Below are 27378 nucleotides of genomic sequence, written 5' to 3'. Positions count from 1 at the left end.
AAGCAAACAGCTAAGACACCACATACACAAATGCCTTCAAATACCCAGCATCCTAAACTACAGGTTTAGATGTGGCTGGAGGAGATGCAGCAAACACGATGCTCTCAAGACTGAGAAGGGGAAGGACAAGTACACGGCCTGGGAAAGACTACACCACAAGAGAGGGTTTCCTCTGGTCACACTGCATCTCTGCAGAACTGCAGGTGTACTGGGAAAAGATACTTATATGACATTTGGTGGCCTTGAGCACTATGGTGACAGAGGGACATTTTAGAGCTGTGCCCAAGAATAAAACTACTGCATAAGAAGGATTCTGCACATGGTTTGACCTACACCACAGTTTATTTGTAAACATTTGTTACATGTGTCAATAATTTAATTGAACACAGACTTTGTACAATTCAATGTATAATATTAACAATGTCACACTAGAAGAGCACAACTGTATTCAGTTACAGTTGTACTTAAAACTTCCAAAATACAAACCATTTGAAACACTGAACAAGAAAGTAAGGGAAAATTTGAGAACAATGAAGGAAAAAAAGTGCAATAAATCATGATCAAAAAAAACCCTGAAAACAAATGTAACACACTTCTTAGCTGGCTCCTGAACATCTTCAGGTATATACACATAACTTCAATTCTACTTGGGTTGCGCCAGAGCACAAAGCCAAGCTGTCTTCTGCAAGCTAAACATCTTGCTGAAACAGAAACTTAGAACAGCTTTACAATGTGTAATGCATGTGATTTTCCCCAAGGTCAATAAAACTACCTGAAGATAAGAAATTGATTTAATTTGTCTTTATTTGCAATACAATATAAAATAGATTCTTTTGGTATGAAGATCTTTGCGACCTGTTGGGTTTTTACACAATATTTAAAACAAGTCTCATAGTTCGAAGCCTCTTGACCATCCCATGCACTGGTGCTGTAGTAGAGTTTCAGGAATTTCAACAGACTTCTTTGGTTACAATTTATTCAGTAAACTTCAGATACGCAGATTTTAATATTTAAGCTTCTAAACTAGTGCTGAAGCCCGTAAATTAGAGTGCCTTGAGTTCTAATAAACTGCAACACATCTGGAATTCTCACCATTAACTGTAAGATTTATGGGTATTAACCAACTTTGAGGAGCAGGCTACTTTTATTGGGAAACTTTACTTCAGACAACCTAATAACAAAGGATAATATCCTTCACTTAGCAACACTGAAGAATATGCAGTGAGAACAGTAAATTTTCCTCAATTTTTAAACTTTCATACAACTTGCACTATCATAACTTTACATACTAGTATGGATAGTGCATGGCAAAATTTAATACAATACAGCAAACTAGCTCACCTACTGCAGCTCACAGTAGCACTTAAAGAAACATCTATAGCCCTGAAAATGTAAGCTTAATTCCTGTACTGCTTAATTCCTCTACAGTGCCAGGCTTCATCTCCATGTAACAGTTGTCACAGGAAAGGTTTTCTCAGCCATTTCTAGCAGAATGACATCCAATTAGTCTTCAATTTACTTTGGAGGAAATAAGGCAACTTAAAAACAGCTACAGAGAGTATGCATATCCAGTACAAAAAGTCACAGTAGTGTAAATGATCAACTTTATATGGGTAATGTAACTGTAATATATGCAGAACGTTAAGTTCAGCTGCTGCTGGTAAAATTCCAGAACAAAACTGTTGTAAGAAAGCAGCACTGAGCAAACTGAAGTACTAGAGACTTCCAGTTTCTTAGAGCACAAGTCCTATGCTTACACCTCAGGAATGTACATAAAGCCAGTGAAAAAGAATGTGATCTTCACAGTTGTAAATTAAGTCACTGCATTATCCTATACATTTGTACATTTGTCCTCTTCAAGCTTTTGACATGTTTCTTCAAAGCAGAACAGGATACAAACCCATATGTTGCCATTTTTCTCCTGGCTGCTGTTCAGCACCATCTGTGCCACAGATCCTTGACCCATTGTGTATTGCAGGATAGTAATGACAGGATGATTAAGTCTCATTTTTAGTTATGACTATTTAAAACAAGGCAGTTCTAGTAAAGAAGGGAGCTAGCAGAGAAGTCTTAACAAACTACATTGCTCATCTTCCTCGTGTGCTAAATGGAACAGACTTTTTTAAGCTGGCAAAAAGATGTTAATATCTAACATAAACAAAATAAAGTCATGCTACATAAAGTCATCCCCTACAAATAGAGCTGGAACATGATTTTAGATGAAAAAGCTTACTTCTATTTTTTTTCATGATCAACAGCTAATAGTTCAAGGAACACATATTCACTGAACCTTCTATCTTCACATCCTCTGCTGTTATCTTCCCTTGTTAACAACTGATGTGAAAAATTAAGATTTCTGTTCTTTCAAACATTATTCAACAGGACAGAACTAGTCATCTACCTTAAACTCAATTTATGCCCACAGGAATTATCACCAGCTTCAAATTACAGCAAAAGACTCCCAGTGGGACCAAATCTCAGACACTCCTGGTTTCATACCAAGAGGAAGATGAATCCATTATCATTAAGAACTCTGCAAACAGAAATAACCACCTCAGATCTTCCACAATTCCATACCTCCACCAAATACTGACAGAGATGGAAGTGCACCACTCATTTTCAAAGTGGCCTTAGGTCATCAGCAGGATGTTGAGTCTGCACTAACTCAGCATCCGTCTTCCATTTTACTGATTTGTCAAGGCCCCACAGTTAAGCTGAACTACAGAATTCAACAATCCTTAATGCCCCATATCATCATGATACTTTTATTTAATCAGTTGGTATCACTGAGCTTTCAGAATGAAAAGAGGAAGAGCCAAATCTCTTACCTTTATACAGAAAAATTTTCAGTAATACAGTACAAAACTAAACAGAATTTATGTCTGAGTAACGAACATAGAAAACTACTATTGCAATTTTGTGGTGACAGCATATAAATTTAACAATCATCAGAAGGCCTAGAAAGGGCATGTTTAGTTATAAAAGAAAGATTGTCTCAAGATAAAAATAGTGCTGACAGCTAAAAAGCTCTCTGTTGCAGCAAGATATGCAGTAATGAGTAACAAGTTCTAGACAGTTTAAGTACTTTCCCAATACTGCAATACAACACATTTTTGTAACACTACTTTTACACGGGTTATGCTGCAGCAACAGTACACTTCTTAGTGGTTGGCACTAGGAATTAACCGTAATAGAAGAAAGGCATTTAGTGATCAATGCACAAGAACCTCTATTTGACCTGTTCTCTAGGTGTGGTTGAGAAAAACTGAGGAAGGAGCCCATCCATTCCATTCAGATAAAACACCTTCCTTGAACATGAGATTCTTGGCAGGAAGAGGAACGCCCATGTCTGCAGAAATTGGCTGCAGAAGTGAACTTGAAGAACCAGCATCATGGAGCTGATCCAGCGTTGAAATACCTTCCTATAAGCAAAATGAAGAAAATCGTGTCTTTAAAACAAAGAATATGACAGATTAATCTAATCTGCAAATACACTTTGAGTTTCTGAAGTGTGTTACTATAATCCAATTAATACCAAACAATGGAAGTGAAAACAGAATAAAGAAAATTATATAAGCATAAAGATGCCTCAGCTGCATCTTTTGCATGTGTAATTTGGTTTCCAAGAAACCTTCAGGGAAACTTGAGACTTAAAACTGAAGATCTAGAAAAAATGAATGGAAAGCTCTAAAATCTTCTGGACATCTAGCAGACTGCTACTCATCTTGTACCATACTAAGATGGATACATGTATTTGGAGGCAATTACTTGACCATATGCTGAGGGATATTATTTCCCAGAAGTTTGGCTTTCTCATCTTAAAACTCACAGCAGCACCTTTTTTTTTTCCTTTCTGTGGACATCATCTAGAGAAGTGTATCTCAGAGATAACACCTAACACTTTAGGACAGGAGTCACTTGGGACTGACAGTCAGTTTCAGGGCTTCAAACCTACTGGGAATCCCCAACAGTCTCATCAGGAGACAGTTTCAAGATGACACCATCCATAACACTACCTGGTTAAGTAACTTACAAATTCATTATCTTACAAAAAACAGAGTTTTAGAGAAAAGTATTATAAGACAGAGCAGCTAAGCATATTCCCTATTACACATGGACATGGCTTGCTTCTGTACCGACTTAGAGCAGGCTGTAGACCTGGCATTCCTCTTTGCTTACTACACAAGATCTCTATTTTCTACCTACACTCCTTAAAAATCCTCCCAGAGTATACAGTTTTACATATTTATACTCATTGAACACGAAGTTCTAGAGGATCTTAGGACAAGTACAAAAGTAACTGGCATGAAATCCGTGTTAATATATTTTTTCTAAGAAAACACTGACTTGAGAGGCAGATAAATTTAGTATCTCCCTGGTTTGCAGTAAATCTCTGCAACATATCCAAGCAGCCACCACATAACCAGCAGAGTAGGCTATGTTACAAGAGGAGGAATGAAGGACAACTTCGCTGAGAAACTGCCATAAAAAAGCAATGAATATAATTATGCACTGGAAGCAATCACAGAGTTGAGACAAGCTTTAAATAAGGCTAAAAAAGAGATAGGGAAGTATTTGCTTTGTCTTTCAAGTAGCACTTGAGTGCTTAATACAGTTACCATTTAAAGAAAAGGAAAATAAAACAAACCGTGTATGTTTTCATACACCCAAGGAGGGCAAGTAAGAGGGCAGAAAGAGATGATAGATCATACAGAACAATTAACACCTGGATTATTGTTCCTTACCTGGAATGAATGAACAAAGTTAAGGACCTGAAGAGACAACTTTCTACTGGAATGTAGGAGTTTTTGAAGGCTGTAAAAAACAAAAGAAAAGAAGCTATGGTCAAAGTACCCAATTTCTTACTAGTAAAATACACCTATAGTAACTTGCTCACAAATAACTCCAGTAGTATCTAGCATCATGTGAGAAAAGCTTTCACACATAAAGCTTGATAATACTGTCATCACAGAAGAGGTGCTTGACTCATCTGCTCTTGAGTCAAGTCAGGTAAAAGCTAATTTTCCACACCATTTACACTGAATAAAATGAAACTACTGCAACTGAAAAATATTATTTTACGTAAAATAAGTAATATATTAGACTCATTCTTATCTAGGACTTATCTAGGTAATATGACTTTTAACAAGTTTAGAAGTGACACATTGTTAAAAGCAGGTCAACTACTTTAACAAGAGCATTAAGCCTTATTTTCAAACAGCCTTACTTTTGATTTCCAATATCATGCCTTAGCGGGGGAAAAAGCCACAAAAACTAATCCACAAAAAGCCCCACCAACCTCCCCCCCACCCCTGGAAAATGAAAGAAACAAATGCCCAAATCCCATTGTTGAAAGAATAATCTTTCATTTTAAAAAGCATTAGATAGCTAGATCATAAGCTGTGACTAAACTTGTCAAGTATGATACCAACAGTAAAGAAAATTTCCATAAGAGCTAAATGCATTTTACACTGAAGGATTACCAGTAAGTTTTCCTCCCCCGTCCAGCACAGTTAGGAGGAAAAAAGCCTGTGCTAGGCTAGGAAAGGAAAATGAGTAGGAAGGCACCCAAATTTACTTTTTTCCTGATCTTCTCATAGACATTTTACAACGAAGAATTAATTTTTGCTTTACAGAAACTATAAAAAAGTGCCTAATCTTAATCTCACCACAACTGAGGACTAGTTGCACACATCTATGAGCCAAAAAAAACTCCCTTACACATCAGAATTAGTTACTCTATAAACATAGCTCAATTCTGGTTCATAGTCATTGAGTTGTTGGTATCTCTTTTTGCAGAAGCTCCAGACACCATCTGTTAAACCTGCAACCAATAAATTACAGCTCACCTTTCTTTTCTACATAATCCATGAGTGGCAATTTTTCTGCACACTTTCTGATTCAACTCAGAACTGAAAAGTGGAATGCCAAAGCATAATTCCAGGGGAACCCATTCCAGTTCAGTTGTGGGTACTACAGAAAGAAAAACAAGGAATAACCAAAGTGTAAGAAAAAGAACACAAGAAAGCTCATTCTAGGGTCAAAAATCTTTGATTTGGATCCACTGAACAGTTTATGCTGTTTAAAGACAGCTCATTTACTGAACTGCTCAAATATTTAAGGGAATCTGAAGAGAAATTTCACATTGGACTTGTCCCAGTGAACAATCAAACAATGAACTCAGATCCTTAAAAAAAGGTAACATTTAGTACAAGCCATTTGTCATGTTTTTACCTTCAAGGCTTTGCTTGACTGCAGAATCCACTGAAGGTTCTTCTATTACCATCTCAAATGATTCTGTGCTCCCATTTACATCAGATCCTGATGCCAATTCAGTCTCTCCTAAAGGCAAAGTAATTCTTCCATAAACATGCACATGAATAGAAGTTTAGTTACCTTATAGTCCTTAGTTATCAAGGACTATAAACCTATAAAACTGGAAGAAGGGACAGGGAGAAACATAGGGCTGGACTTATTTTGGGACTGAAGAGTTATTTAGGGATCCTCAACAATTATGAAAGATTAAGCTCTGGCATATAAAAATTACATAATTTATTTTTAATGCTTAAAAGAGTATTTTTTCCCTTTATTGACTGTTCTAGTTCAGTCATTTATCAATCTGTATTTGGTATTTCTGAGCCTGTCTCAAAGAATTAGGAAGTAAGCCTACTGCCCATAGATTTACACTCCAAATGGGTTTCTATCTGTATTGGATAGTATTTTGTAGAGCTACGAATCAAAGAATTTAATCTTTCGCTCACCTTTGCTTAAGTGATTATATGTGAAATTAAGGGGACACAGATAAAAAAGACAATTATTGGTAACTAACCTCTTCCATCAGAAGCATCACTCAGCTTTCTGTTAGCACGCTGACTTGAAGGATTCAACATTGTGACATAGCCACAAAAATGCTGCAAGTCCACTTTGTTTCTCAGTATTTTTAAAGCTGTATGAATGCCCATGTTCACACGAGAAAAGTCTAAGGAGGAAACAAAACATATTCCAGCATACTTTACAAGAGGCCTCCCCCATAAAGTGGTTCCTCTCTAGGCCAGGGTAAGGTTTTCTTTGGATTTTTCCTGCTTGTAATGCTCCATCTTAGTGATCACATTGTTTTATATGGGATAAGCATGACGTGGTATTTTATAGCATAGTAATAGAATCAAGGAGAAAGAAAAATACAAACAAAAGACAATCTCTCTCCTGCAGAGACACATTCAGACAGCACAAATGACACGGTTCAGCTAGGAATCAAGTGTCCAGCTCTTTCAGTGCCCGTCTTTTATGGCAGATGCAATGCAAGATACATGCTTCATGTATCTAAAATTCTGAAGAATTAGAATACAGCATTAGAGCTTAACAAGAAATTTCAACACTGAGTTGCTCTTGTCAGAACTTGAGAGATTCTAAATTCAGGGTTACTTCCAACTTGATACGAGATGAAAAACTAGACATATCAGAGAGAGCAAATATAATAGTAACAAATTTTGAACCTAGTAAAAACTAAATTAGGAAGGCAGTTTTATTTCTACTTGGCCCAGACTTTTCTAAGCAGCCGCCTAGATAATTTTAGATTTCATATCTGGAAGTTCATACTTTTATGACAGCTCTAACTTGGAGAGATTATAGCCTCAACTATGCAAAGCTTCTGTCTTACTCATTAAGGAGTATTGAAAATTTGTTAATTCCTGCCTTTCAAAATCAATTCAGCTAGGTACACTTTAAAGGAATAGATTTTGCTAGCAAAGCTCTTCCTGAGGAAAAAACCTCCATGGTAAGTTTCTGGTACTAATAACCAAGGTAGGTTTGTTCAGTTTTGGTCTCACCTGTCTTACACTTAAGAAATGCTCAATATAATATATGGAAGAATTATTTATGCAGTTAATAAATATGCCAATTAATAAGCAAGTACGCAAAAAGGCAAATTTGGAGGTATTTGTGGAAGTTACTTCTTCACATCTGTGTTAGGAGATAAGAGGCCAGAAAATACATTCTGATTAAGTCAGAGAAGACAGAAAGGGAAGAGTGATATCTCTAAGCTCAGAAGAGACTTGTCAACCATTTAAAACTTATCATTTTCTCATATGACTCGTAAAATCAACAAAATTTGTTTTAAACGGACTATTGCAACCTTATGGCACAAGGTGATGCGCAATGCAATGTAATGTAGAAATTATGTTGAAGATGATCCATTACCTCCCTGTTGCTCAGTTTCATCAAAAGGGAAAGGTATGTGCATTGTTTCTCCCATTCCATGCATGCCATGACCCTGAACACCAAGAAATTAAATTAGGAACACAAAAATACTCATCAGCTTAGCTCAGTCCTAACTGTGTTCCCTTTTAAGGAGTACAAGCCAAGTTGATGAAACAAACCAATGGAGATATTTACACATTAAACATCTTGCTTAGCTGAAATAACTGAAGTACCCCACCTTTCCTCTTAAAATGAATGTGGTAAACACACTGAAGTGAAGTTCCACTGAAGAAGAGCAATTTTTCTCTCCAATTACTGGCTATAAAAGTATTTTCTAAAGGCTGAGCACTTCTGGAGCAAGAGGACTTCCCATCCCAGCATACAGAACATTTTTCAACAGTCACATGCTGCTTATAAGCTGGCCTTTGAGAACATGTAATTTTCTGTTTGTTACAACATTAACATCTGTTTATTTAAATGTTTAATAATGAGCATTTAGCTGAACCAAAGAAATTGATGAGGAAACTATTTTAATTTTTCCAAATAGAAAAATCCAACCTATTCTGCTGTTTGTGATAAATAGCATGTTTTGTTGATACTTTACTACAAGAGCTAAATACCAAGCAGTCTGAAAAACTGTATTTCTTAAATAACAGTTCATAATACCAGTTACCTTGTGTCACTGCTGACTAAAAACCTTGTGGACACTTCATTTTCATCCCAGTTTACTACCTTCCCTACTTTAGCTACCAAAACTCATTATGCTTGCCCATAATAAAGTAACACATATATAATATGAATTGAGTTCAAAACCTGTGTCTTAACTGCCACTGAATCACTGCAGCACTGCCTACATATTTTAGAAGTTAAACATATTTTTCAGCTCCTGGCAAAAGTGTAGCTCTTTTACACTATTAATATCCTCTACCACAGAACAGCTTAACTCAAAAAATTATGCAGGTTTTCATCATTTATACAGAGCACTCCATACCTGAATTAGAACAGCAGAATGAGTTAAAGCATCATTCAACATTGTGAGCACATTTGAAGTAGGAACTACTCCTGGGTCGTGACCCCAAGACGTTATTAGTAAGCGATCATAACCCTGGAAGAGAGAAATGAAGAGTGTGTGTAATAGAAATGAATTATCTAAGCACATAAACTGAAATACTAGAGTTAGGCATTAGCATACATTCACAACTAGGAAGTTATCATAGGTAACTACAGCTCTACAGTGCTATGCTTGTAACCAAGGATCACTCATGTTTGTATTCTTGGTAAAGACAGAAGTTTGCCAACCTCAATTAAGATGCTATTTTGGACAGGAAGTATCTGCCACCAAATCCTGCAAAGGTATGTGGCAATTGCAGCAGTCTTCTCTAGCAAATAGGAGATTAATATAATCCCACATAAATATAAAAGCCAAATACAAGCTGGATAAACTAATACTAAGCAAAGAACAAAGACAAATCAACCCTCAAAACATCTATGAAGGGCTGGGTGGGGAATAGGAAGACAAAACCACCAAATAATTTCCTAGTTTCTCACTTTTCAAGACTGAATTCCACTGCATCTCCACAAGATTACTAGAAATATCTTGACGGTTCCCTAAGAAAATGACGTTACAAAACAGCACTCATATTCCCATAGAGGAAAAAAACCCAGCAGACTGGGAGATCATTAAGTTCAAGAAAATCTGTCCTGTCAGCACACTGAGATTCATGCAGTATTATGGAGTTTTCCAAGGCTACCACACTGAATGCTTCTCTACTAACAGAAGTGCACAATCCATACAAATACTGCTGGTTAGAACTAATGACAAACTAGGGTTTGAATCAAGGTCATCACTAACAGCCTTATAAAATGCCTTTTGCTCTAGAAGACTTGACTGACTCAATCCCCTGTGATCTTACAGTAAATCTTAGAAATACAGGTATCCACAGAATTTTGAAATCCTAAAGGGAAGAGACACATGAAAGGTTTGAGGAAGGTAATCTATAAATCCTAGCACTAGAGAGGACTGCTAATGTAGGTACACCAAAGAATGCATTCCCTTTCTGAATGTCTCCAAACCTTTCTCATAGATTTAGTTCGTCATGTATCTACAAGATGAAAAAAATGAGATGAAAACTTTAGAGGCCTCTCTGCAAATATAAACTTGAACAACACTATTTTTACAAATTCCATTGTGAGCAGCAAGACCCAAACACTGCTAAATGCCCATGGCATTTTAAATTTGAGTCAATAGATGCAAAAATTTTTTGGTTCAGGCAAGTTTAGAAGTTGTTATGACCTTTCCACCTACATTTATTTAGTATACAGAATGCCCATCAGTGCTCCTTTGTGGTACATTTGTTTTTATTAGCATATCAGGGCCAGAATGGGAGAAGCAGCATCTGAAATCTTTCAGGCAGAAGTTGATCATCTGTGCTGTTTTGTGGGACTCCTTGCCAAAGCACTGTATGGATGCTAAAAACTTAGGTGGATTCCAGGCTGGAAGGAATTGAGGAAATCAACTCATCAGTGGAGAGCCAAGAATCTGAGTCACCATCTCTGTGTACAGAAAATCATATGCAGCCAGGGAGTTCCAGACCAGAACATAGAGGAGTGGAAATGTTTTACAAGGAAGTATTACACAATGTGCTGCTTTTTCCTGCTTCCAGACACTGCAACCAGTCATGCTATGAAGCTAGGAAGACTTTTTTCCCAACCTAATGCAACCTTTATTAAACTATTCTATCATTTAAATTGCAGGGAGAATTATAGCAAATAACTCCAAAGTCTCCAGCACGGATATGGACAAACTGGAAGTGATCGTGTTAACCATCTTCTAAACCACTGTATGTTAAACTGTGTGTAGAACTGACATTTCTTGCACAATGCTAAAAGAAAGCACAATATACTAGGTCTCCCTCTTTTCACACAACTCTTCTACATCTTTCTAACACTCTCTATAAATGGGCTAACAAACCTCAATTCTTAAGACTGCAGTACCACATTTTACACTAAACTTGGCATGGGTGGCATCAAATATACTGGAGTCACATTCTGACAGAGAGAGGAACATAAGTAGCATTCCCTTTTCAGAACCTTGAAAGAAAACAAACCAAGATGCTACATAAAACTTGCTTTAGAAAAGGAATATCATCTACAACAAATTGTACCTCTGACTTCAGCTGTTATCTCTAAATAGCATTAGATATTTACATAAAAAGCATTAGATACAAAGATACAGCATATCTTTGAAACACTTGGAGAAGGAAGGGAGAATAAATCCATACACAGACTACCTGAAAAACATCTGGGAGTTTTCGAAGACGTGTTCCTTTAGAGAGCAACAGGGAGGGTGGTCCTTGTCCAGTTATATGGTATATATACAGTTTGAACCAGACTGAACTGACTTCTGGTATTGCAGGCCCAATATGCTGAAGAGAGATAATTCAAGAAATTAGAAACAACTTTAGATTGCAACCATCATTCATACAGATTTAATTTAAGAAGCAACTGTTTTAAAGAAATATAAATCCAGTTTTTGAGCACTGAAGTACAAATGTATTACTCTCCACTAACTTTATTCTAGGTACTTAGTCCAGTGACACAAGAGCCCTCACAGAAAAGATGACAGTAATGTATTTTCTGTGAACCAACCAAAAATCAAGAACAAGTTCATATGTCACTGACTTGAACTTGAACAGAAAAACTGTTAATAAGTTAAACAAAGCTAATTTACTAAATATCCACATTTTTCCTCAACTTAACATTTTTTATTTGATAAATTACAATAACAGTCTACATGCTAATAATTTTGTTACTTTAAAAGGGACATCTGACAAGTTTTTTCACCTGGGGTGTACAGCTGCTAATAGGTCGAATTTCATTGGTGAGTGGTGCCATGGAAACCAGCAGAGTGTAATTTTTGTTGAGAACTCTGCTGCAGGTAGCTGGATCCAAACCAAGCAAACTCTCACATCTTAACAGGTCCAAGGGGAACCCTATGTTCAAAATACAAGATTCTTAAATTATCACTTAAAATGGAACACACAAACACAAACTATATTTCCATTCTCTGCTAAGCCATGAATACAGTATTTTCCACAATGACATTTTAAACAATTGGGGTGAATTTTAATAAATCTGTACAAAATTTTAGCAATTCTAGGCATACAGGTTTGTTTGACACCGAACTAGTTCCTCACCAACTAACTGAACACAGGAAATAAATACAGTGATATGGAGAAAGTTAACTAAGTTTTAAAAGAAAAACCTAAACAATTATCACCATTAGAAGAATATATTCCTTTTCATGGCTTGGAAAATGTTTCTTTAACAGAACAGCTGACTCTTCTACTCGTCTATATGGCTTTCAGAAGCAAGTGATTTGAAACAATCTCCTTGTCAAGTTCAGCTTGTCTTGCCTTTATTACACTTTAATCTGCTACACTGCATCCTAAGTGCAAACCTTGGCAGCCAAATCTGCCATTCAACAAGCAAACCCAGTAACACAGGCTCAAAGGATGATGAAAAATATTTCAAAATTTTTTTAACCAAGTAGGATACTGACTACTACAAGAGCAGCAAGGGTAGAAAGCTGAGCCCATGGCAGATAAGTAAACCAACTTAGAAGGATTTCCAGAAGTGCTCACAGTACCATTATTTGGTTGATCAGGCTGTACAGCTTGTGCCCCCAGGTCTTTATTGTGCCGCAAAAACAGTATTGTGTTTCTCAGCGTAAGGGCGTGATCGAAGTATCTCTGTGCCTCCCCTTCTCCTGTGCTTTGAACCTAAACAAGAAACAAATGCATACAAGTGGCAGTTTGTTTACATAAGGATCAACTAAAGGAAAGATGAATAAACTAGCATTCTAAAGCTTTGTTAACTGAGTAATAACCTTGAAGCTTATATGTAAAGGTGATCTACAGCAATTATTACATGAGAATCAGGTACTGGCCATGCTAGTGGAATGGTCAAAAAGTACACAAAACAGTAACTATAAATCAGAACCATGACTCATTCTTTAGGTAAAAGGATAGAAGTGTCCAGTCATCCTCACTGGTAGGGAATGATACAGCAATTAACAGCACTTCTACATGATTCTACAGTTGTCCTTCTGGAGTTAGGTTTAGAAGGTGGAGTTGGCCCCTTTAAACTTGATTTGCTGAAAAAGCATTTTGCCGAACATGTAACAATTTACCTTTTCCAGCTCCACCAAGAAGCTGTCAAGACTCTCATCTGACAGTTTCCCAACTTCAAACATAGTGACTGCATGACTCTTCAGGTTCTGGAACAACAAAACAAAACTGTCTTCTTTGAGAACAGAATGGGCAAGTAGAAGTTGTATTAAGCAAAACTACTACTTAACAAATAATACAGAAGATTTTTTTAGTATTTATCTTTTTAATAAAGCTGTAATATATTGATGTCAAAGTAATTTAAACTTTACATATTTATTCTTGGCATAATACATCAAACAATTTGGACATACTGGTGAGAGATTTCCCATCATTAAAAAGGCAGTGAGAGTAGAATCAAACAGGAAGGCAATGCGCTTCGTGTGTCCACTGGACAGGTTCAGGCTGCTCACACTGGCTGTTTCAGCTAATAGAAAACAAAAAAGAAGTAGATGATCGCATTTGTTTTATTTAAAAATGGTACCATCAAGTTTAATCAAATCTAATAACAAAGAAAGTTTTAAAAAAAGGAAGAAGTTAGTTATCACCATACCAAGTAAAACAAAATTCCCTTATTACTACTAAACTATTAATTAATTTAAATCACAAGTTGGTATCTTTGTGTCAAGTTTATATCCACAATAAAAATCAGTCTTATCTTCAGAAAGTTATTTAGCTGAAGACTCTTAAACCAAGAAGTAGACACCACCTCCCCCCACTGAATAGTCCATATGACTAAAGGATCTACAAAACCTGTGTTTCACTTGTTTCTAGACCTCTTTATAGCCTACACCACTCTACAAATATAAAAATAATCGATCCTGAAGTATTAAAATTTACTGGTAGTGCTAACCTGGATCATCTTGACTGTTGGTATCAGTATCTGTGGCTGATGACCCAGCTTCCTGTATAGGACTTCTGTTTTCCCCACTGTCCCATGAAAGCAGCATCTTTTGAGGATCCAAAGTACTCCTATTAATGTGAATTAAAATCCACATCTATTAGTCACTGTAGCACCAGATAAGTATGTCTGCTTTCCAGCGCAAGTAGTCCATGCACAGGCATACCCAACACATGCCTTTCAATATGTTCAAGCCCTAATTCAGTCAAGTTTAATATCCCTTAGGGTCCTGCTTTAGCTTCAGCAGAAAGGCTTATTGGGGGGCTGAAAATATCAGGCTGTGAAAAGATCTTCAAAAATCAAACCACCATCGTTGAAGACTCCAATGGAAAAAACCTAATCCCTAATTAATCTAATTACTAATTAATGCAACTTAGCATTTCATTTTTGGAAAACTCTGTTGACTGGTATTAAAGCACTTTCCTGGGAAGTGATATAGATGCACACTTACATGAGTGTCACTGACAGAACTGTAATGGGTCCTAACAGCAAACAAGCAAACTCTATGCACATATTCACTGCCAGCAGTGCCAAGAGCCACAGCCTCCATAACAGCACACTGACAGCTGGTATTTCTGACCCAGGAGTCTAAAACAAATGCACAGTCATCTGCTGGAAAAGTGAGCAACTAGGTACCTAAAGGTCAAAGAGCCAGCACTAAGTAACAGGACCAAATGGACTACTCTGAATTTACAGGCTGAATTACCATTCCTCATCCTCAGAGTAACATGAGGATCACATATTCTTGTCATTATATATATTAGAAAGTCAAGTGAGGTTGTTAGTGCAGAAGTCGAAGAAAACCAACAGCTTTAAAATCAGATGTTTTAAGTTTTCTCTTCAATGAGAAAAATAAGCCTAAGAAAGAGGAAAGACACTTACTTCAGTCTGTTTACTGAAGGAACATTCTTCCATGATGGATGAAGATTATCCAGGTTTATTACTTGGCCTTTTTTATGAGCGAAGCCTAACCGACAATACATGGACACAGCATTCTGCAGAACACACACACACAGAGTAAGGAACTGCTGTATGAAACCAAGATTGCAAGACAGTAAACTCTCTGTATCCAGTTAAACAAATGCATTGTACATACATACCTTTACTAAAGATAAGTCAATCTCTAACACGTTTGCCAGCTTAAAAATAAAAGAAGACAAGAAGAAAAGTCAGCAAATTAACAGAGTAGGTAATCACTATTTGTGGAATTTGTCATCTTTTTATTGGTCTTATTTCTAAACCCAGCCTCTACTGGAAGAAGCAATTTTTTTCTGCATCAAAGATGATTAAAAAAAAAGCATGACATCTCACAACTGTCCCACTTGAAAGCATGCAGAAGAAATACAAGGCTATAGTCCACTTCGTAACTTCTAGGCTAACCATGAATATATCATTTTAGGTTAGCCATTTATGTCAGAAGACAGGCTAAGAGGAAAACAAAATCCTGGATACATTTAATGGGGTGTTTTTCAGATATTTATTCAGCAAGTTTTGAGAAGACTTTATGAAAACATATTTCTCATACTCAAAACTATGCTTATGCAAAAACTACATTCCTATTTTCAGCCAACACCCTCTGTGCTTTTATTGCCAAAGAAAAAAATTACTTGAACTTTTTTCACATTAGCAAAACAGACTTTCTTCCAGTTCTAACTTAGTCAACTCTGCATAAATTCATTCCAGCTAATGCAAATGCTTCACTGAACTGAAGGTACTCCTTCAAGATTGAAGCACTATAAAATCTGCAAGTTGCATCTTAAAGTATGTCTAAACAAAATCACTGCATATCAATCAGTATCTCTAAGTATTTGTAACAGTGCTTTGCGCCATTTTCAAGTATTCCCATCTCCCTGACACAGGTTAAGTTTTACTTACCTCTGCTACATTAGTATGTTCATCTATTGAAACAAATATCTTGTACAGCAGTGTTTCAAAGTAATCACCTTGCACTCTGTTCATCACAAAACCTTCAAGTGGTGGCACTGAAATAAGAATTACTTACAAAATTACGATTTGGTAACTTAGTTTATTGAACTGAAACTGTACTAAAACAGAAAAATGAGTTTACACTTTAGTGTTCAAGATAACTGCAATTTTGAGGATATCCCAGGCACAAAGAATAAAAATCTGAAGATAGCACATGAAGTATCTGAAATTCACCCACTCCTTAAGGAAGTAATACTTGTCGACATGTTTTCTTATACAAAATAAAGCCACACTACCTTCCATCACAGCCTAGCACTTTCTAGCTCATCACCTACAGATAATTTCCAGTGTCCAGCCCATAAAATGATTTTGTAATGTGGATGGAGATTAAATCACAACTGTGATTGGAGTAGGACATGAAAAAATCCACATCACCCACAAACTCCAGAACTGAGACTTCCAGAGCAATTACCTAAGCAGTAAGTCTCTTGTATTTAGAGGACTTTCATTTAAATGATCTCTATACAGGAATGCCAGGTAGTTTTGCATGACCAAGTTCCAAACATCTTATGCCTTTGCAGATTATAGTGAATTCAGAACCCCCTGAGACCTATCACAGCAAAACAAGCTGTTCAAAGGCCAGCCCACATGCCATGCTAGTTCAAGCTCCTACACAGTCCCCAGGCACAGTCTGTGACTAACTGAGGTGACAGTACCCATAAAGAACAGAACTGCTACCTATTAAAACCTTACATCTGTCTGAAAAGAAGTCAAAACCTCATGTATGTTTGGTAAGGTAACTACAATTCTCTATGCTATTCCTCCTTTTCATTACAAATTTACAGGAGGATACTTACTAATTCATGCCATGACTCCCATAAAAGAATTTCATCTTGCCTAAATATGCATTCAATATAACCTAAGAATTCAAGTTGAAATAAATCCTATATACAATAAAAATAATGCTTTAATAGGATTGAAAACATTTAGTCAGTAAAGAGTTTCATGGCTCAAATGTTTTGTTTGAACAGGCACATGTACACAGACAAGCAGCTTTAGAGACAGAGAATTACAGGGCAATTGAAAGGAAGCTGAGAAAACATAGTATAATAACATGAAATATTTACTTACCTGCAATACAGCTGTCATCAGATATTGGTACATCAAGGTAAATAAATCCTTTGTTATACAAACCTTTTTAAACAAAAGTACAACATTTTAGAAAAAAAAGAAAAAAAATTTTTCAAAATATTGAAGACATAAAGCAGATTTCCCCACCAGCAAATTCGGATTTTAAAGTAATTTTTCTTAATATCCTCCCCAGTAGAATAATTCTTTGCAATGCACAGATCAATAAACCATACCTAGTATCAACCAGATGTCACCCTAAACCAGAGTTCCTCACTTGTAGCCTGATGCAGCAGGAACTTGGAGCCCCACAAGTACTTCCAGGGGAGCACAGCAAAATGACCACAGATTAAATCAGCTCCATTTAAAAAACATAAGCCTAAATGTTACCTTAGTTTTCAGCATCATTACTCTACAGACACTGCATACAATAACGACAACAATATGGTAAACATTTAAATTGTACTTTCCCAGCTTGAAACTGATTTGAGCATTAAGCATCTCAACTAAGTTCTGCAGAGAAGCCAGTAAGAAGTTCTCAAGCAAGGGAAAAACGTTACAGTAGGGTTATCTTTAGAGTCTAAGTTTTGTAGCAGCTATCATACAATTATAGAACGTGCTGATTTGGAAAGGACTTATCATGATCATGGTGTCCAACTCCTGGCCCTGCACAACACACCTCAAAAATCACATCATGTGCCTGAAAGCATTATTTAAATGCGTCTCGAACATTAGTTGTACTTTAATGGCAAGGCATAAAGCTGAACTGCACAGCATAAATAAGCCAGATTTATTGGCTATGGTTTCTTTGGTGTTACCCAAGATCAGCGCATCTACACCATATTCATGGTGGCGAAATTACCAAGAGCCCTGAGGTGAAAGGCTACTGAAACCTGAAGTGGAACTGTCAGGATGTTTTATAAACACAGAGAGCTCAGCTACAGTGTGTGTGTACAACTACAGTGTATCTAATTAAATTACCATCCTCAATCAGATCTTAAATAAAATGCCTGCATTAACCCATCATCTCACTTGGATTCAGGCTGATTCATTGCTCACCTCCAGCAGTAACACTCAGCTTTACAAAATATGTATCAACAAACCAGCTTTAATAGATCAGGATGACATTACAAGTCATCAACATCCTAACCATGCTTTACACTGTCTCTCCTTTACATTCAGCTCTTATGATTGATACATCTTTATCCATACATTTGAAATGTATTGGTGGCATTGTAGTCTGGACTCAGCAGTCTTTGCCCAGAAAATATGATGCTTCTCACAGTCCCATGACATTAATTGTATGTACATTCTTTTTCCATCCGTCTAAAACTACTAAATCTGAGCTGTAACACTCTCCAAAACACTGGGCCATTTATAAAGAAAGACCATGAAGTGGTTCTGGAATTCAAGTTTTGTTAAGCCTTATACTGTTTCAGATTCCCTCAAGAGAATGAATTTCACCTCCTTACTTTTGTAGTTGTTTTGTTCTGCTCAGTAACAGGCAATGAAATTCTGCCTCAATTTCTCATTAAAAACTGCAGTGTGCAGATTCGAATGCTTGTAGTAAGCCAAGCCCTTACAGACAAGAGGATTTTGTCAGTGAATTTTCACTCCCTAATATGATTTGTCTGTACCTATTAATTGTTACACTGAAATGGAAACCAGTAGCAACTGCAGACTTCTGTGAAACAAAACAGCCCCATTTTATGGTATTAAGATAGCAGAAAAATCTAAAAAACTCTCCTTTGAATAGCAAGGAGTGAACTTTAATTACTCAGGATTCTGAGATTTTTAATTTTAGTTTCTCTTGCTCTCATCTACATTCTCTTTCCCCACAATCTTTACTGACAGCTTCTCATGAAAAAATTTCGAATCAAACAATAACAGAGCTGCTAATTGTTCACCAATAAACTATTTACATGATCTAGAATGCAGTCTGTACAAGCTTTTGAATATTTTCCCCAACTCTCTTTTATGCCTCAGATGTTTACATCACTCTTATTCTTAGTTTCCAGACACTACTAGATTTTACTAAGCAAAATCTAAAATCAGAAATGTTCATTAAAACTTACTGTGAACTACATTGAAGTCTAATGAACCAGCAAGTTGAGGACCTGAATCAATTATCTTATCAATAGCAGACTTCTCTGATGTAGTACAAATCTAGGTTAAAAAAATCATATTAGTTTCTTGTAGAAACAAGTCTGTGCAACTTAATACAACTCAAAAAATTCCCAAACACTTAAGCCTCAAATCAGTCATAAGTAATTTAAGAGTACAGGGAGTAACCCACATTCCTAACCAAAATATTTGCACTGAAGAATTTACTGCAGTTCCTGTTAAAAGTCTCTAAAATTTTTAGCTTGTCCTCACACAAAATTATGCATGCTCTAGGAAAGGAAATTAATTGCACAAGAATTTGGCAAGTGAAGTCCACAGTATAACAGATTTGCTCTTTAAAACTTCCAAACTGAGTGTTCAGCCACACAACTGGAACATTCTAGAAAGAGGCCCATTACAATATTTAAGTAATTGGCTTCAAATTAACTACCCTAGGTTGCTGCATTGTCTGAATATGAGTAGCCTAAGATATCTTAAAAAAGAGATTCCATCACTACTTTAAATATTTTCTAATCTAAAAAAAAACTTCTAGAGAAGAAAAATCGAGATCAAATTACTGTAAAAAAACACCTGTGAGAAATGAAAGCAGAATGAGGATGAAACAGTAAGTCATCTCACAAGCTTTTTACCTGCAAACAATTAAAAACAAAGCAGACACAAAGAACAGAAACAAAGAAACTATGTATCAAACCCACTGCCATTCTGATACTAATTACAGTTGAAGATTCAGTCAAAACTGATCTGTCAGGGCTTAAATATGAAATTTAAGAAAACATACTTTGTTGCTTCTTTCCTACAAGTCATATGATCATGCACATAAATTGCCACAGATTGGCTGATGCAAAACAACCTCTACACTGTATATAGTGCAGAAAGTAAAAAGGGAAGAGAGGGCAAAACATGTCAAAGAAAGCGTCACAATTTGCATTAGTTCTAATCTCTAAGATACTCATAGGAGAGTTGTTGAAAATCTGTAACGTAATCTTTGTGTATGTCACATGAAAGAAAGCCCTGGGTTGCTTTCAGGGAGCACCAGTATTCACCCAGATTTAGAGAAGCAATCCATACTACAGTACCTTGATGTCGTCCTCAGTGATGTAACCAGCCTGCACGACCCACCACGCCTCTATAGCGATCTCCACGGGCTTCACGGGTAACAGGTCATGGGCACTTTTCCTTCTGAAAAATTTCTGCAGTGGTACAGTCCATTTGAGATAGTAATAAAGAGCACTTCACATGCACAGACATTCATTTACCTTATAAAAACTGATCTGAATAAACATCCATTTTTAAGTACAGTATATTTACAAACCAGAGACACCCATGCTATTAGTGATAGTAGAAAACTATTCAATTAGCAAAATCTTCTCTCCTCTCTCAGATAACATGGAAATAGAAAGGGAAAAAAAAATTCCATCTGATATTGTTAAATATTCCCATAAGCTCATCCGTACTGTAGATGTTGCTAATTAAAATCCACATTATTCTCCCTATTAGGATCAAGTCCAAATTTTAACTATTTCTGACATTTCCTAATTTGAACAGGTAAGAGAACACAGGTATGGATATAGCGCACTTGAAAGAAGTTCAGTGATTTCAAAAAACACATTTTAGGAAGATATTTTACAACATTCTTAATAAGCACAGTGCTAAAAAAAGTACAGTAAGTATCAATCCATGAAAGTACAACTGGAGGATACGGCTTATTTATAGAGCTAAATAGCTTCTCTTTCATTGCACAGTCATTACTTTTTAGTTCACTATCAGCTGCATATTTTGGTAAGCTCACTTTCAGTTAAAGGACTATGAGGCTTCTGCAAGAGCACTACTGAGTTCCCTGAAGAAAGGAAAGAACTGTTGCAAACTAAAAGCTCTACTTTTATCAACTGTGACACAGTGCTTTCCACATGTGCTGCTCACATCCAAGGATGTCTGTGCACCCATTAGCACTTAGAGAAAAACTCACACACTGCAAGAATTTACACCTAGATGGATCACTGTTCCAGAATAAACTGTGATCTCAATGGCCCATATAGAAACATGGAATAGTTCTTTCATAACCAGTATCATTGTTCCCTCCTTACAGCAGCCAGGAGACATGAGTTATCTGGTATCATAAAGTACAGCTCCAAAAATATAAGATTAACAAAAATTAAAAAGTAGTAATTAATATCTTTTCCTTTTCTATACTTCAATTTTAAACAAAAAAACTCCTTATTAACTCGAGGAAACACAACATAATTAGCAATACACTACATCACACTCAATTAGCCACACTATTAAACTGACAAGGGCCAGAAAATTATTCCATTCTTCATTTCCTATGAAATAGTATCAGGGAGAGGGACAGAATGGTAAAGGAAAAGGAGGGAAAATTAAAGACAAACTTACTTTTGAAGACCTACATTGGTTCATTAGATCAATATACTGGTTTCTTCCTATGCCAAGAAGTCTTAGACCTGAAAAATAAGTAAAGTTTTATCTACCTTAAGACAGGTTTAAGATGAAGATACATTAAACATTCTTCAAATAGTCAGACCTTCTTCTTCTTAAATAACCTTTTTATTTACTCTTAACCAAAATAAAAGGACAGTTATAGGACCTAAATTCATTCCATAGCTCATCCCCCCCCATTCCTTCACTGCATATAGGCTAAAGGAAAAAGAAAAAAAAAGGAAATCCCCTATCACTCAAGCCACGGGGTAGTAGGTAATAAACAATCCAACTCCTTTCCTCCTATACTCCCATCAACAACTTCGGATTAATAGAGATAGTTTTTCTTTCCCTTAACAAAGCCCATGCCATGTACTGGATTAGAACTCTGAGAATTAGCCACAAAAGGTCACTTAATCTTCTAAGGAACATGATTAAGATATAGTTGAGTTAAATTGATTTAAAATTTAATTCCATAATCTCTAGCCTTCAACCATTAAGGTACCATGAACAGATAGTAGAAAACTACTCATTAGCTTTAAGCCATATTCTGCCTGAGCTTTAATTCAAACTTTCTAGTTCAACACTACCATTTATGAAAATATGTAATTAAGGAAGGTTAAATCAATTACACTGCAGTCACTAATCTGTAGCATAATAGAAGTGTTGGGGGGCACCAGAAATCAAACAAAAACAGGAAAACCTTTTCTTTCTTCAATTCCTGACTAACACTCCATTTCCAATAAGCAAACTGGTGCTGAGGAAAGCTCTTCCTCATCTACTTCCCTTCTGTGAACATTACACAGAGGTTAACTAGTAGTTAACTGAGAATATCCTTCTAAAACCAAAACCAACTGTTTTCAAAAGCTGCAGGCTACTCCTCACCTGACTACACAATATCCTTACAAAGAACTTTCTGAATGCATACCAAAGGCAAAGAATCATGTGTTAACTATAGGTTACACTTCAGTGGCAGGTTAACAACCTCCCTGTGCCATCAGTTTACATTTTGCCCTATAAGACTTCTCAGTAGGCTATTGACCTTACCCTGTTCTCCTCCACCAGGTTCAAGGTTTTTGCTTTCCTAAGCTCCCCATCCCATACCCAGGTATAACATCAGGCACATCCAGAGTGCCATAAAATACCAGATCCTCTTGCTTCTTTTCTGGTACATCATCATCCCTCAATCCACACTCATGCCAATTCATGGGAGTGTCAGCAGCCTCTCCATGTCCTGCTAAAGTCTTCTGCCCAACACATGCCCAAAAAAGCACACTGGGAAAGGGCCAGCAGCTCAGTTTACTGATGTACATCAACAGGAAGGGCAGGCAAACAGGAATGCACAACAAGCAAGGACACAGGCAAGGTTTTGTACCATGCCTATCTGTACTCAAACCAGCCCAATTCCAGTCCTGCCTGAAGAGACAGAACTCCAGTGTGAAGAGCACACACTCCTTAATATCACTATTCAAATGTTTTTACACCTTCATTCACATGCAAATTCATTACACATTCATTCAAGCAAAGAGATGCCCACAAATGCATTTTCAGAAGCTCCTTATTTCTAACTCACTGAAAGCAGTAACCCATCTACGTAATACTTACAGTCAGCAGCAGTGAAGTTGGGTAAAGAATCATAGCTTTTTTCACTGTTCATTATATCCTTAAAAAGAAAATAAAAATTTTAAGTTGCAAGAAGAAAACCATCATTTCAGAGAAGCAGGTCCAAAATTCTGCCTGTCCTTTTTACTTACTTTTTACTTTAAGGATGAAATTAATTTTATCAAACTTGACAACTATTTGATTAATCATTACACAGAAAGTTAAACACATAAAATGTGAGCCTTCTGTTTAATGTAAACTTTGCAAAGAAAAATGTTGGCTGAAAGACTAATAAACAAAATCCTGTATCTCTCTTCCAAAAACAAAGCAGTACACAGAATGCCTATCAGTAATAATAAAATAAATAAACAACTAATCCATTATGTCTCCAATCACTATATACAAAATAAAATAAAAGCACTTCAAATATCCAATGAAAATAAAAGAAGGTTGCCAGAATGCTGACAGAAAACAGAACCATCCTTGTTCTCATAGGAAACAGATCTCCTTCAGGCTTCTCAAAAACTTTCCAATATGGTTAAAATTCTTTTACAGTTTTAAGTGAAGACTCACAAATCTCAAACATTAAAAGAGAAAAGTCTGGTCTCAGAATGAGGCCCACACCAGCTCCATATGACAAAAGTCCAGCTCTTGAAAGGCTAATGGGTCAGAAGAGAAAACACTGCAGGTAAAAGCAGTTCTCTACAAACTTTCCTTACTGTTCATTAACTTCTTGGCAAGCCTACAAAAAACAAAAAACAAAAAAACAAAACAAAACAAAACAAAAAAAAAAACAAAAAAAAAAAAAAAAAACAAAAAAAAAAAAAAAAAAACAACAAACAAACAAACAAAAACAAAAACAAACAAACAAAAAACCAAAAAAAACCCAAAAAAAACCCAAAAAAAACAAACAAACAAAAAAAACCAAAAAACAAAACAAAACAAAAACAAACAAACAACAACAACAACAACAACAAAAAAAACACAAAACCAAACCACCTGACACTGCCTCATATGCATTACTGGGCCATTACCAACATCTCCAGACAGAGAACAACACCCTCCCACCACAGTTCTGCACTCACCTCCATTATGCCTGTGTAATAAGAAAATGGTGTTACCCTCAGACCTTTCACCATGATGTCAGACAAATGATACGGGTACAACATGAGATGATCTCGACTGTATTTTAACAGATCTTCATAATATTTACGTTCATCTTTCTTGACATGCTTAACTACAAGGGGAGAAGAAGTTACAGTGTTGTATGATATTCAACTTTTTTTAAAAAGTGTTACAACAAAGGATTAAAAATAGCATAATGGCAATCCACAGAAAGTTACAAGCAAAATAAAGTAATGTTGCAAGGAATTCAGCATCCAAGGATCTCTACACACGACACAAGTAACCTCAAAGACTTTAAGGTGCAGATTTATCTAAGAGGTCACCAGGAAGTGGCCCACTGAGACAGAACTCATGCAGTCTGTAGAAAATTACATGTTAATGAAATTATTATCTGCTTTGGGAAGACAAATGGATTCAGTCAATGTAAACTAAATTGAAAGTCTGCAAAAAAGTCATAGCCAAAACCTCCTGTGAGTCAGGGTAACTGCATTTCACCTAGTGACAGGCTTAACTAGCCAAACCCTCTCTTAACATCTCTTAATTTCTTGGAAAATGGCAGAAGAACTACTGTAGGAATTCAGTTCCACCTGCAGCTCAGAAACCTTCAAGAGTGCTTTGCTAGAAAAGTTGCCAAATGCACTCAGTCAGGATTTTTCATGCTTTTATTATTTAGAAGCATTTATTTTCAAGGAAGGAAGGACTTCTGAACTGGACTTGCTCTTGCAGTTTTACAGTAAAGGCAAGCATCCACACAGAAGAACTGGGCAGCATTCAGATGTTACTTTGCCCCTTTACTCACCTAAGTTATTCCGGTACCGCAGCTGATTGCGGATGCTGTAGAGTACGACTTGCCTCTCATATTCCCTCTGGGAGTTTCCAAGACCCTTGAAAACATAAAGACCTTTTAACTGACTTGCACAACCCCCCACCATTTCAGTTAAACCACTGTAAAGTGTCTACAAGGAAACATGTGCAGGCAGCTGTCATTGCTCAGGGAGTCCCCAAGTTCAATATGACAGTATCTTTAGTTCTCTCTCTGAGTTCAAAAATACCTTTAAATAGGTCTCCACACAGGATGCATATTTAAGCAATCATTTTTAGATATTTTTTTTCCTAGTACCACTGATATAAAGGGAGCATCTGATCTGCAAATCAAAGACATGATGCATCAAACATTTACCAAGCATTCACTGTCATTCAGCCTTGAGAAATTATTCAGAATTAGCATGGCACAAATAAGTATGGCGAACGATGTGAAGATTTGCTACACTTAAGAAATTTCCAACACCAAAAAAGATAAAAAAAAAAAAAAAAGTGAACCAGCTCAAGTTGCAGCTTTGCGGAAGTAAAACTATCAAGTGATCCCTGGTCACAAGATTGAGGAACAAGCACAGCACATTACTTGACTATCATGAAAGAAGATAAAAAGAGAACTTTGGTTCATGCTTCAGATGCCTTATTTCAAAAACTGTCCCCTCAATATTCCCCATATTTACTCTTCTACTCTGCATCTACAACAAGTGATCTGGGTTGTTCAGTTTTTCTCTTCCCTCTTGTGGTTTCTTCATTGATGCTTATATTAAGAGATCCTTTGACAAAAAGGTACTTTACTGCACATATGGAATAAACACGAAAGTTGCACACAAACTGCAGAATTAGGTATTGGAAAATCAACACCTAATATCAGAGAGAGGGTATTGAATTGATTAAATATGCAAAGAGGGAGCCAAGCATTTGCTCAAAAGACAAAAATATTAAGGGCTATATCAACACTAAAGTAACCAAACGGTATTCCAGAAGTTACATTAAAGAAAATAAATGCAATAAATACTGGCATATTTTCTATCCTGAATCACAAAGCAAACAATATGGTGATCAACTGGACAAGTGAAGAAAAATCATCATTTATTCTCCTCTTACTGTTCCTAGAATCACAAACTCAAGAAACTGCATTACTCGTGGCCTGCAGCGACTATTCATCCTCTCCACCCTTCCCCTGTGCAAGAGCAGAATTGCTTAACAGCATCTGCTTCAAAGCAGTGAAAGACTTTAGAACATGCACCTCCTCTCAACTCGACACAATACCTCCCCGTTGCTATCAGAGGTCCATTAAATCCAGGCAATCAAAATTTCATGAGGTTTTCTTTCCTATGAGCCAATTGCAGCAAACAATTCTCTTGCCACTGAAACACGGGGCTGCAGAACCCTCCGAAGGCACCTGTCCTGCCCCGGCCCCCACCACTCAGGGGTGGCACAGGGGACACCCGACTCGGCTGTTTTACAGCTGCACAAGCTGAGCGAGGACCCCACACCTCCCTCTCACCACTGGACCCCAAGGCACCCCGAGTCCGCCCTCTCCTCACTGAGGCCACACAGGTCCACTCCCCGCTTCCCACACACGGAGCGCACACCGTCTTCTTGTCCCCGGGACACCGCACACACACGGAGCCCCCCGTCCCCACAGAGAGCCCCACACTGGCCGCGGGCCCGCCCGCCTTGCCCCGGGCAGGCAGGGCCGAGTGCCCCGTGTCCCGCCGCCGCCTCCCCGGGCCGGGAGCGCGGCAGCCCGCACCTGCCTGACGCTGGCGGGCAGCCGGGCCCAGGGGTAGTTGTGGCGGATGTGGAACTCCACGTCGATGTTCATGGCGAGCAGGCCGGGGCGCGGGCCCCGCCGCGGGGAGGCGCTCCGGCCCGGGAAGGAGCCGCTCCAGCCCCGGGAAGGAGCCGCCGCGGCCCGGGGCCGCCCTGCGCTGCCCTGCCTCCGGCCGCCGCCTC

The 27378-nt window shown here is 37.2% G+C and overlaps 1 protein-coding gene across 1 annotated transcript; it reads right to left on the bottom strand.

Annotated features, from left to right (window-relative positions):
• Positions 1 to 323: 323 nt before the first annotated feature.
• FAM91A1 (family with sequence similarity 91 member A1) lies at positions 324 to 27378 on the bottom strand. Its single transcript, XM_066335554.1, has 24 exons — positions 27176 to 27378; positions 25403 to 25487; positions 24564 to 24715; positions 23482 to 23539; positions 21835 to 21902; positions 20520 to 20633; positions 19395 to 19485; positions 17323 to 17385; positions 16141 to 16247; positions 15366 to 15404; positions 15148 to 15260; positions 14218 to 14336; positions 13679 to 13791; positions 13388 to 13474; positions 12845 to 12977; positions 12040 to 12188; positions 11487 to 11621; positions 9188 to 9301; positions 8197 to 8269; positions 6830 to 6979; positions 6235 to 6342; positions 5850 to 5973; positions 4746 to 4815; positions 324 to 3422 (listed from the first exon to the last, which is right to left on the bottom strand). The coding sequence occupies exons 1-24, from the start codon at positions 27245 to 27247 to the stop codon at positions 3246 to 3248; spliced, it is 2514 nt and encodes an 837-aa protein (XP_066191651.1). The 5' UTR covers positions 27248 to 27378; the 3' UTR covers positions 324 to 3245.

The sequence above is a fragment of the Sylvia atricapilla genome, chromosome 1 (genome assembly GCF_009819655.1).
Source record: "Sylvia atricapilla isolate bSylAtr1 chromosome 1, bSylAtr1.pri, whole genome shotgun sequence".
Lineage (NCBI taxonomy): Eukaryota > Metazoa > Chordata > Aves > Passeriformes > Sylviidae > Sylvia > Sylvia atricapilla.
The sequence above is the reverse complement of the archived record's forward strand: the minus strand, read 5'-3'. Positions and strand labels throughout refer to the sequence as shown.